The 13,403-nt window shown below is 36.0% G+C and overlaps 1 protein-coding gene across 1 annotated transcript in view; it reads left to right on the top strand.

The window, feature by feature from the left end:
• nahoda overlaps positions 1–13,403 on the top strand; it is a 442,475-nt gene that overhangs the window by 294,780 nt on the left and 134,292 nt on the right. The window contains exons 6-8 of the mRNA XM_068226102.1: positions 1,909–2,130; positions 4,030–4,632; positions 5,938–5,967. Coding sequence (XP_068082203.1) covers positions 1,909–2,130; positions 4,030–4,632; positions 5,938–5,967 — 855 coding nt within the window. The remainder of the gene's footprint in view (positions 1–1,908; positions 2,131–4,029; positions 4,633–5,937; positions 5,968–13,403) is intronic.

Raw genomic sequence — 13,403 nt, forward strand, 5'->3', positions numbered from 1 at the left:
CTGAATGCTTAGAGGTCTGAGAGATGGGTACGTCCCATTGATCACTGCATACAAAACTGTCTGATTACTGTGGTGCAGAGTCTGAAACATAGAAGACACAGCAGGAAGGCTGTATTCTATTTATGAACAAGTCCAGGTTCAGACTTTACAGTGATTTCCACCATGTCTCAATATATTTGAATGATGGCATCATATTAGGATCACATACACCTGAATCCCACTGTGTGTACATTGAGGTTATTCTTCAATTTCCAGCAGTTTTATGAGTGCACCTTGCGATTGAATGGCAATGTCGATCAATATTGGACCGGATTGGTGGGTGGCTAGGTGAAAACCATGGATACTACCGATTTTAACTGTCTGATCTGATCCTCCAATCACTATACAATTAAGTATGCTTGGGACACATTCAGGTCATGTATTACATAGCATCAGGTGTCACCAGGAATCGTCCAGATTTTTGAAAATTTGGTTCATGGGTGGGACTCCATTACTTGAGTACTGTTTCAAACTTTTTCCTATTATGTAAGCTTGTTATACTGCATGTTTGCTCGCTGAGATGACCTCATTCATATTGACTCTTTAGTCCAGTACCCCAGATTTGCGGTATGGACTGGATCATGTTGGACTTCATACAGTCTGATGTCAGTTATTGGTCTCCTGAGCAAATTTCTATCATGAATGTCTGGATGATCTGTTGAACTAAAATGGCACAATTTATTCCTCCACAAATCTGTAGAAGTGTACAAATTTGTGTTATCCATCACTTTTTGTTTGTGAGTGAATTTAGGATGTGCATTCTTCCCGTGTGGCAGTACAAAGAAAAGAAATGAAATCAAAACATTGCAAAGCTAATACAATGAAAATGTAAACATATGCGTAACATGGGCTGGCTACTACTTGTAACACTCAACAGAGCAAGGCAAGCCTGCACCATGCTTATGAGACATTAGCTGCTTAGCTGAAAATACTTCCAGCTCCAGGGCTCCTTCAAAATGGCCATTAAGTACTATGGGAATCAACATCTGTATCATCTGATGGCCAAGCAGGCATCAATTTTTGATAGTGAGACAGAGTGTCTCATGGTGCATTGGCACTGCCGGTGGCTGCGATTAGCCTACGCAGTGGCCTCCACGGTGTGCACTAGCCAGCATCTTGGTAGGTGTGCTAGGTACCAACTGATGAGCCCAGCCTAGCACACGAGGGTGAAACACTGGCAACCGGGACTGAGTTAGCTGGAAGATTTATAATGTCCAATAACGGATCATTTATATTGGTAAAACAAAAGTACTATGTAAACAATGCATGTTGGATTCTGGGAAGTGCTCTTACAGGAAACTATCCTAACATAGATCACAACACAGTGAAATATAGTGGTAGTGGACCGGCCTGGATGGCCCTTGCATAGAATATATTCCTGATAATCTTAAAATGTATTATTAAATTCTTAATGAAATATCTTTCATATTTAATTAAACATGAACATCTTTTTTCAAAACTTAATCATTTTCTTTCTGGATCACACTCAGCTGTAGTAATTGATATATTTTCTGTTAAAACATGTAGCCTATAGACCGAATAATATTGTTATAGAGGAAATTTATATCATGCCACTTACTCCACATCGCCATTTGTGAAACTAAATTTCTGCAGATCACATCTTCATTAGTCTCAGAGCAGTACTTTTTTCACCAGTCATTATAATTTTTTGGTTATTAAAATATTAGTAAATCTAGTTAATTTTCGTAACTACAGCAAAATACTTTTTCTTAAATTAATACCAAGTAGTCTTGCAGAGAAAATCACTTCTGTAACTGCAGAACAGACACTTTGTTCCAATCCAAAATACCCATTTTAACATACTTTCTTTGATAATTTACATACCATTATATTTGTTTCCTTTTGTAGGTACTGAATTCAAGAATGACTGCAGTGGACATGGTCGTCACCTGTTGGCCAAGTGTCTTTGCGACCGGCTTTATTATGGGCCACGCTGCCAATACCAGGACGAATGCCTAAACAACAAGGACTGTGGTGATCATGGTAAATGCATCGATATCAAGGCTACGTCAGCACCGAGGAAACAGTGCTTTTGTGAATTAGGGTGGTTTGGACCCGGCTGTACTAAACGTAAGTTCATGTGATAAGTTTTCACAATGTTAATTTTGTCAGTGAAGGAACAAGAAATTATGTTACTTTTTCTCTTCCTTTCTCTCTTTATGAAGGAACAATCACTCTGATTTAGCTTGTATATTTCATCGTCATCATCAATTTTTCACTCCAGCAATCAGTGTGCAGCTGTCTACGAGTACAAACCTTTTCCAGTTTCGTTCTCCACAGCTGATGTTCTTATTTTTGCTGCCAATTTACATAACATTTTGCAAGATCTTTGAAAATTTGCTTTTCCCAACCATCACAAGTTCTCCCTCTGGGCCTCTTACTAACAACATTCCTTTCATAGCAGTAGCGTAGCCAGGGTTGGCCGATTGGGGGGGTTATAGTTACAAAATGATTATAGAAATGATTGTAGAACACATGTTTGGTATGCACACGCATGACTTGTCATTATGACACTTATTCAAGTGAATTATGTTGATATTGCAGTACTGATGCACTACAAAATCTTACATTAAAATACAGAACAAGAAAAATACAATCAATGTCAACAGTTTTACATCAAATGTTATGTTCAGTTTACAGTCTAATATACAATTTTTGAGGCTTCTGAGAAAAGAGATTCTACAGATCTGTTGGTTCTGTAGTTATATCTCTCAATGTTTATTTAGTTTATTGTTTATTGTCAGTTTCTGTTTATTTTCTTTTGGTAAAAATTCCATGGGGGTTTCTAAATCCCAGTAACCCCTCCCTAGCTATGCCCATGTTTCATAGTATGCTGTTGGGGTGCTAATTGGACCCAGCTTTCTCATATGTCTATACCATCATAATCTGAATAATGCTAAGGTTTCCAATATTCTCTTGTCCAACCCAAGTTGTTGCTAGATATTTTCATTCCTTAACTTGCCTCTCCTTGTCTGTTAGAGATAAGAATGAAGGAACTTCATATCGGTGGTTTGTAGGCAATTTTTTTTCAGGTCTAGTCAGTGCTACTGCTTCCATCCTGTATGTTAGAACTTGTTCAAGATATGTTTTGTACAGTGTGAGATTGGAAGTTTGGAAAAATGAGTCATCCCAAAGTAGTTGACAAAGAGTGGTAGAATTTTGATGCAGCTTGTTTTCTTTTGCCTATTATCAATCTATTTATTTATTTATGCATTTCATAATAACAATTAAAACATGCACAGTATGTTTATTAAATACAAATCTGTATGTGCATTTATTTGTTCCTTTTCCATGGTATACTATATTAAATGTATATCATAATACGGAACAGAGATCTTCATGTACTTTCACATTCAGTGAATTATATTTGATGGTATGCACATTTTAATGATAAAAATAGATGTACATCTCATCTCCCTTTTCCACTCTATCTGTGTATTGCATAATAGACATACACCTAGTTAACAGCACCTTCACTTGAAACCAGTAGTATATTCAAGGAAAAAAGTGGGTTGAAGTATTTCCTTGTTGATATTTGAAAATGGTCAGTTTCATTTAGAAATTTTTCCAGGGAAACTTACTGTGAATTTAACTTCATACATTTTATGTCATGACAGCATTTTTTATAGAAGCAAACCTGAATGACATTATTGCCAACAACCTAGCAAATAGTATGGCTCCCAGTTTTGAATCTGCAGGTGGTCCTGGGATATGGAGGTCAACACACGAACATTAATCGTCCAGAAACGAATAAAAAAATAACAGTACACTAACTGACTATTGCTAATTGACATGTGATCTGTCTCTTCCACCGACACTCAACCTCAGCTAGATAGCATCATTGCTGCAGTTGTACAAAAGCTAACTTGTAAATGATGGGTGTAAACAACTAGTTACAGATACTATTAAGATGTTCAGTTGAGGGAGAAAACCATATTTTAAATACATGTTTTATTTTTTATTTTACAGGTTCTCCTGTTAAGAATACAGACTTGGACTTCTCCGCCTACACTAAGCGCTCATTGAGTGAGACATTTACGCTCTACTGGCGTATACTTCATGAGCAGAAAGAAATAGAAGTGGTAATGGTTGTAAATGGCACAAGTTATGTGGGACTTGGCTGGAGGCCACGGAGTCTCACAGCTTCTTGTCGTAACTTCCCTTTGCTTCAAGATCCTCCATCAACGCACGAAAACCTGGCTGAAATTGCCACTGTTTCAGAACCCACTACTTCAGCAGAACCAACTGGAAAAGCAGAGCCTAGTTCTGTACCAGAACCTAGTAGTGAACCTGAACCTAGCAGTGAACCCGAACCTAGCAGTGAACCTGAACCAGCCACTAAATCACAAACTGCGAGTGAACCTGAGCCCAGTAGCGAACCAGCACCCAGCAGTGAGCCGGAACCTAGCAGCGAGCCTGAGCCAACTACAGGAGTAGACCAATCTACAAGCACCAAAGTAGTTGCATCCAGAGAAACTAAGCAGTATGAGGCTCCGTCAACAGTGACAGGCAAACCCGAAGTTGAAGTGACTGTACACACCAGCGTGTCTTATGAAGTCAATGCCAAACAAGGTATGGAATTTATGGAACTGCTTATGAACAACTTGTCCCGCTTCAAGATCGGGAAAGCACAGTGTTGCAGACACCATCAAAAGCACCATACAGTGTCCAGTTTGCATACACAATAATAGCTGCTACTAGAAATCTTTTCAACAGGAGGATGCAGAAAAGTGTACATTTATGTGGTGCAAAAAGCATCTGCTTCTAAATAGGAAGATGATCTGTTGGAGATAAGAGATACATTTTGTTGTTTCACTTCCAAAAATATGTATGTAAAATATTTCAGCTTAAAACTTTGGCTGAAAGGATTGGGACATCTTAGGTTTTGCTTTACCTCGCATCAACACAGATAGGTCTTATGGCAACGATGGGAAAGGAAAGAGCTAGGAGTGGGAAGGAAATGGCCATGGCCTTAATTAAGGTATTGCCAGCATTTGCCTGGAGTGAAAATGGGAAACCACAGAAAACCATCTTCAGGGCTGCTGACAGTGGGGTTCAAACCCGCTATCTCTCAAATGCAAGCTTACAGTTGTGCGATCCTAAATGCAAGCCCAACTCACTCCGTAACATCTTAGGTTCAATATTGTGCACGTTATACCAAAGAATTCTCATTCTTAATGTCACTATTCCTTTGATAACATCATCATATAGTTTTTTTTTAGCAAATATTTCACAGAGTGACCATAGTCATAGTACAGAAACTGGTCAAAGGTGACCTTGCACTATCTAAATCGAAAGCGAACCCCACCCTATACAAATATGATTGTAGTAAATGGTTTACCACACCGAAGGAGTTTGCTTTTGGTTCACATGCAGTGATCTGTGCAGTGACTCATTCTTCATTTGCTGCACAAGGAAGAAAGTTAAAACATAGCTTTGATGTTTTATGGAACTCTGACAATGACCACTTCGTAAGCAATTCTTATCTCCTATCAAGAGTCAAATTCTTATGGTATCAGCCAAAAGTAAATTTTCTATCTTTCTCCTGTGGAGAAGGTTTTTCTACTAGCAGCTGATACTGCATGTGTGAATTAGATGTTGTGTGCCCCATTCAATGCTATAAACATCATACTTTTCCGAAGTCAAGGAGGGATAGGTTCCTCATTAGTATTTTGAATCCCTTTATGAAATTATATGAAGAGTTTCTTCTTGTAACACTTGACTAATACTCAAGATATTGTCTAATGAACTGCCTTTTTGGCTTAAAACTTTCCGGAGCTGTGGAATACTTAATGATTTTCTTATTTCATTTCCTTATATTCCTATATTGCATGGTATCTGTGATTAATTCATCTAACAAAATTTTTAATGTTTCAGGTCGTCGGAAACGTGAGGCAACAGATCAAAGTAAGTTTCCATCACTACTAATTCTTATATGCATCTTACATCAGTCACTTACTAAGGCTTAGTTTAGAAATTGAACATCACCTTTCTTTCTAAGTACAAAGTTATAACTGGCAACAAAATATTGAATATGTTTTATGAATACTTCATCTTTTGTAGACATTCATATATATTGTACATATTTCTACACCAAGGTTCTGTACTGCCTTTATCATCCAGAGGCAGAATTGTCATTGACTGGATTATCAGTTGCACTCCACTGTTCCTCTCAAGGTTCCCTTGCCTTACAATATAATAGACGGAGTGCATGACACATTAACATTTATAAAGCTGAATCTGGTGCTCCATAAAGCTCATTAAGAGCTATCGGCTACAGAGGTGACTCCACCACCTGATGGCCTGCAGATAATGGAATGTCATGTGGTCAGCTTAATCCGCAAGTGGTCGCTATATGAGCAAAATGCTCACGCTCATTGAAAATAATCTGCTCTTTTATACAGCATGTAGCTTCGAACTTGAGCCCTGGTGTACCTTCACACTGCAGTTTTGAAAGAAGGACGGATGCATTGAAACGCACATCTGTGACCTTGAGAAGGGACAGGTTGGGAGGAATTATCAGCGACCGCCAACGGTGAGCATTTTGCTTCACGCGCGACCAGTCACGCTGGCGCTAATTTCTTTGTGTGTTATAACTTCGCTATTGTTGTATGTTGTTTCATAGTTGAAACAGTTTTTTGATGCAACTTATTGTATTAATGTGTTGTATAATTAGTGCGTGAAGGTGGCTTCAAGTCGGACATTTTAGCTTCGTTTGATGAAATTCCTAGTGACACAAAAGTAATTTAGTATAATGGAAACCACCTTTTCAATACATACAAAACTGTTGCACATAAATTATATTACAACATTTTAATTATTATAAAGGTACTGGTTTCGACATTTTTTCAATGTCATCATCAGCCTTATGTAAAACCAAGCAAGAGAATAAATTTACATATAGCAACAATACACACAAAGTAGGTAAAATTCATATAATAACACATTTAAAATTGTTCATATAAAATATCTGAGGATTTGCTATGCGTTGGCGGCGTAATAGTCTTATATTGTTTTGGTACACGTAGCAATCCTCAGATATTTTATATGAAACATTTTAAATGTGTCATTATAAGAATTTTACCTAGTTTGTATGTATTGTTGCTATATATAAACTTATTCTCTTGCTTGGTTTTGCATAAGGCTGATGATGACATTGAAAACATGTTGTAACCGGTACCTTTATAATAATTAAAATGTTGTAATATAATTTATGTCAAACAGTTTTGTATGTATTGAAAAGGTGGATTCCATTATACTAAATTACTTTTGTGATTCTCAGTTCAATACGGAACGGCCATGAAGTTTTTAACTTTAGACAAATTCCTAGTGATCAACTCGAGGGCGAAAACAGTGACTCGGACTGTGAAAGTGAACACAGTGAACATAGTACGGATACTGAACAGTCCGAGCCAGAAGAACGCATTGATGGAACCGTATCTGGAGAACAATCTGTAGCAGGTGAACAACATATGTTGGAGGTAAATGAGAATTTCATGTTTAGTAACAATGTTTATATAGGGAGAAATAAGGTGACAAAGTGGGGCAGACACTCACCAAGAAGGAATCCATGCTCACGTACTTGTACTGAAAATATAGTGACTCATCCTCCTTGTGCAAAGGACATTGCGAAAGAAGCAAGTTAGAAAGTTGGGAAGTGTTTTTTCCAGATACAATTATAACCATTCGAGATTTATTACTATTTGTAATTTTATTTGTAGTTTTTAGTGTTATTTATAACCATTTGAGATTTATACTTATGTTCATTTAATGTGTTAATACATTTACACTTGAAATTGGTTGGTATTTATTATGTAAACACGTCATATCATACCGTGAGCATTTTGCTCAACGCGCGACCACCCGTGTTACTTTCATCCTAGCGACCACTGGCGGGTTAATGATATCTTCAATTGTATTGCTTGGCTTTCTTGTCTGGGGCCACTGCCTCTCATATCACACAGCTACTCAGGTGTCTCATGAGGCTGAATGAACTATGTTCCAACCCTCTGTCCTATATTAAAAATCCTGGACAAACCAGGATTTGAACCTGGGATTTCTGGGAAAGAGACACATGCTAACCCTACTCCACATGGCTGACGTTAAACATTATTATTAACTGCAATTATAATGAATATCATCACCTTCCTAAAGTTATTCATTGTGCTATAGAGAGATAGTGCCCAATACCAAGGAATTTATAATTAAATCTTATACGCTCTTGTCTAGAAGAGTCATTGAATACCTAGGAATCATAAAGCAGTACTCTCTTTTCATTACTGTATTATGAATAGTAATTGGAAAAGTACAATAAAAAATAATCAGGCTGAATTACAGCTACCTGAAAAATATTTTCCTCCATTATGAATTGCTTTTTCAACAAGTAATAAGTAAAATTATACTTACGGTACTTCTCAGAATGCCAGTTAGGAAATAACTGTCATTTTTTTAAAAATTGCGGCTAGAACGGAGCCAAGGTTGCAAGGGAAGGACATTAATTGATTTAATGGTGGGCATTTTTTTTTAGTAGAGGAGACATTAAGTGGCTATCACCACCAAGTGGGACTAAAGGTGATACAGTGGAACTTCAGCAATGATTTTTCTCACACTTTTTTAAATTTTAGATAGTGATTTTTAGAATTTCAAATAATCTGTGCCATTTATTTGACAAAATAACTGATTCTTAAAATTCTCTTCATTAAGCTTCGACCTGTGGGTGGAAAGTACATTTTTGCATTTGCTGAAAAGATGCTCTAAAGGGGGATACTGTAGGATAAGCTCCAATGTCTGTGAATGTATTGTAGATGTAAGAAAGTACTGTTGAAGTTACTGGCTCTGCTGAAGAAGAATTCAAAATTTTATCTTCATTATCATTCAATATTTTTCCGATTCTGCTTTTATTCGATGTATGTTGATTGATAGAATGTAACAATTACAATTTTATTCCAAGGAGTAAGTTATGACTAAAAATTTCTTTTTGTAAAAAGTGATGATTACAAGTAAAAATTTCAAGACAATTATTTGTTTTAAGTCATTTGAGTACTGTTACTGAAGTAAGGTCAGAAACATATTTGTTGGCAGTAGACTCTCAACTATGAAACACCAGCCGTAAGTGGGTACTAGTCCCATGTCTTATATGAAAAAGGGAACCTTGTGAACAATGCCAGTGCACATTCCAATCACTAACAGTCCTGTCTATGAGTGATTAAGATAATGCAAATCTTTGCTGAAGGGAAGTGAATTTATTTCAATAAGTTTCTTGGAAATGAATGGTATGGTCAAAAGATGATCCTTTTGAAAGTGTTTCCATTCTGCAGCTTTGTCGTAATGGAAGTTATGAGAAATAAGAGCCAGTTATCATGAAAGTTGGAACCATGGTAGAAGAGTATTATATCCGAGAGACATACCAAGTCTTCTTTTGCTTCTCCTATCTAACATCTCCTCGAACACTCCTAGCACTAACAATCAATCAATCAATCAATCAATCAATCAATCAATCAATCAATCAATCAATCAATCAATCAATCAATCAATCAATCAATCAATCAATCAATCAATCAATCAATCAATCAATCAATCAATCTCCTAATAATTCCTTGGATCTTTGCATATGCTTATTCATTGTTCTTGTTAACTCTCCATTGTTATGTTGACTCCAGAATCTCATTGTTCATTCAGCCTTTGTTAAAAGGCCTAACTGATTAACTGTAGATTCTTGAAGGACTTCAGTTCCTATATTCACATTTTCATTTCTGTCGTTCAGAGCATCTCAGATTGTTTTTTCATCCATCATATTTTTCAGTCTCTTCATGTCAGTCCTCTTGGACTGCTGTTTTGTTAGTTGGATTTTCAGTTGCAATCATATCTTCACAACTGGGGTATGGTATGAGTTAATGCCAGCTCCTGGATATGTTTTTGCATGGTTTATACAAGTTTGAAAATTATTGTTTTACCAGTACGTGATATAGGTTAACCTGAATTTAACAGTCGCTTGGGGACTGTCAAGTGCTGACCACATGTACAGATAACAAGAGTGGTATTTGGAATCATATATTCATTATTTATGATCAACTTCTTGTCATGGTAGAAATGAAGCAATCTTTCTCTCCCAGGGTGTTTGGGCGCACAACCTTACCAATTTCCCTTGACCATTTTTTGCATTAATTTCCTCCATAACTATATCTTTGTCATGATATTTCAAGATTTTCATGAGTCTTCTGTTTGTCCAAAGAATTCCTCTATCTCTTCTTTTGAGATATAAGCAGTTGGTGTTTAGATCTTGATTTAGGGTGTCCTTTTAGTTGTAGGAGCATACAGTGATCTCAGTGCAGTACAGAGTTGTAAATGTATTTGACCAAGTTCCGACACCCTACAATGACTACTCCGTTTCAATGATCGTAATCTACTTCAGAGCTGCTCGAGTAATACATTGTTGCTACTTCCGTTCTGCATGTCCATTACCTGTCCAACGGATCTTGCACAATCCCAGGTTGTCATGTTTCATCCTTTCCATTTGCATTTCCAATCAGCTCTTCCAGAAGATTTTTAATTAATTGGTTATTCTAACTATAGAGAAGATATTTTCATTTTCTGTGACATATCATCTTTTTCTTCATATTCTGTTTGATTTATTCAAGTACAGTAAACTTAGTCTTGATTACTTTTGTTACAAATAGGTTATATATTTCTTCAGAGTTTAGTAAATAAACAAATTTAAAATTTTGTGATGTATAACTGGCCACTATGGCTCACTGAGTCAAGTAAATAATTTATATATCATAGTTTCCATAATGCTACTGCTGAAGGATGAAATTTATTTACAGTAAGTGTGTTTATTTTCCTGAAACTTAGAAAATATCTTGTGTTGTTAGGTGTGAGTAAATGTGGTTAATATAGCTCTTTATTTTTTTTTTTTTTTTTTTTTTATTTTTTTATTTTTTTGGATATAGACCTGTGCTCAGAGTTTATGTTGGAAAGTACCAGTTTTGTATGGTTTATTAATGTTTTAGTACATACATTTTTTTATTTATAGCATGTATAACATTACCGGTGTGTAATTCATGTCATCGGAGGTAAAATGGAAATTCTTAATAAGTTACCGTATCAGATTTCTATTTAGAAACTAGTTCTTGGAGCTCTGATTTTCCTTATTTTGTATACTTAAAGTACCGTAGGCCTAATTCATTAATTTTTTATTTGTACACAAGCTGAAGATAAATTCAGCATAACAAGCAGTGTAAGTGTCTCTTTGCATGAAATTCCTTTGATGTACATACATATCATTTTCATGATTAATGTAAATAGTTTGTGTTGAGCCTCTTGTAATGTTTGTTTTATTTTGGAACCTATTTGCTTTTCTTCTAATTTTCTTTTAGAGCCAATATTCCTTCCATAAGTTCATAGATAGTAGATAAATAGATGCTTTTAGCTCTGTAGTAATTAGTGGAATGTTTTTGAGCTTGGCGCAGATTAACAGGATGGAAGTATGGCAATGGTTATGGATTTGAATGTTCAGTCAAAAATGCTTTTACAATCAGGTTCCATTGTTTTATTTCTCTTACCATGTGCTCGATAAATATGATCTAGCCAAGAAAGAAAGGAAGTCTAGAAGAAGAACTTGGAAGATTTACACTTAACAGGTTAGGATACAATTCAAATTTATGTTATCCTCGTAATGTCGAACTAAAGTCAGCAGTGTGAATGAGTACCAGAAAAAGATTCTTCAGGTAGCAGTTGAGGTCTATCTCAGTTGGACTTGGGCGGTGTGAGTATGGTGAACAAATGACAGTGCTGAAAGAGAAGACATTAGGGCCTAAAAGGTAGGACATTTGAACAAAAATGTAGGGCACTTTGTCACTTGACTAATTTTGTCTCTAACATACTTAAGATATTCTCTACATTAAATAGTTATCCAAGAAACAATTTGAAGGACAATACCTTTGCAAATTACTGTCATTCTTATTAATTCTGTTTTCAAACGCATTAAATTTTATAAAAATATCAACACAACATATATACTATCATTCAAAAAAAGAGTTCAAATGTATATTTACACAAACTATTTAATTGTATGCTGGAAGTACTCAGCCAGATGGGTTCAGATTTGTTAAAAAGGAATTAAAAATCACAGACTAGAAAATAAAGAATAACCTTTGCTGCTAAACACGTAGACAGACAAACCAAGCCAAAATCAGAGTGAGGTAAAATTTAAAATGTAGGACATTTTATACTTTATCCCAGACTACCAGACACAGGACCAAGTCTGGGAAATGTAGTATTTCTGGTCACTCCAGGAGTAAGCCAGTATTTAAATTTGTGGTGGGTACTTAAAATACCTATCCTGACTTTTTCTCAGGAACAATTTGAAACATTGTAATAACTTAAAGGTTATTCTTTATTTTCTAGTCTGTGATTTTTAATTCCTTTTTAACAAATCTGAACCCATCTGGCTGAGTACTTCCAGACACACTCCACAAGAGGGCTGGGAAGTAGGAGTTGAATGGCTAAATTTCATGCTATTTGGTAGTTATTCTGAGTGTATTTTTCTTATTTTCCCCCCCTGCAATCACACCAGACAGACATCAGGAAAGTACCTTATTTACAGACTTATAGGCTATAGTCCAATTGAGTTTCTAGCTCTCGAGACTGCATCCATGAAAATACCAGACACAATCTCTATTGAAACATTATGAGACAGGAACCCAACTGGACCACAGAATACACAGCCGAAAATTTCTTCTGTATCCATAGTGACTGGCTGTGAAACTGTGAGCTGTTTTGTTACCTTATCTGTATCTTTAATCTTGGGGTACACATACATGCACATGTCAACAAATAACTTAATAGCACAGGTTATCAGAAAGTTTCAGAAGTCATCAGTGTACAGGGCTGTGAGGCTGATGACCAGCAGTCCTACTTGCTAAAATCGATCTTCAGCACCACCACAAAATGTGAGATGATTGTTTCATGTTTAGTGAATCCATTGAATGTGAAGTTATGAAGAATGCATTAGATTGTTTGCTTGACAGTAGGGTTACTAACCTTTCTAACAACTGATTGGCTTGCTAGCTTGCTTGCCTCGCTAGCTTGCTTGCTTCTGCATTATGGACATGAGCTGGTTGCTGCAAATGGTGTTGTCAACTTGTCTTATTTATTTCTGTTTTTATCTTTAAGTTATTCCTCTGTATATCACTCATGCTGAATCTTGACATGATACTCTACTACTACTTTACTTTTGTGTACTTCTTCAGATTGATTATAAAAAGGCAGTATTATATAACAACATCATGACCAAATGTAATATTTTAGCATACTTTTTTTCTTTTTCTTTCTGTCATAATCAT

Source organism: Anabrus simplex, chromosome 2 (assembly GCF_040414725.1).
Source record: "Anabrus simplex isolate iqAnaSimp1 chromosome 2, ASM4041472v1, whole genome shotgun sequence".
NCBI classification, from domain to species: Eukaryota; Metazoa; Arthropoda; class Insecta; order Orthoptera; family Tettigoniidae; genus Anabrus; species Anabrus simplex.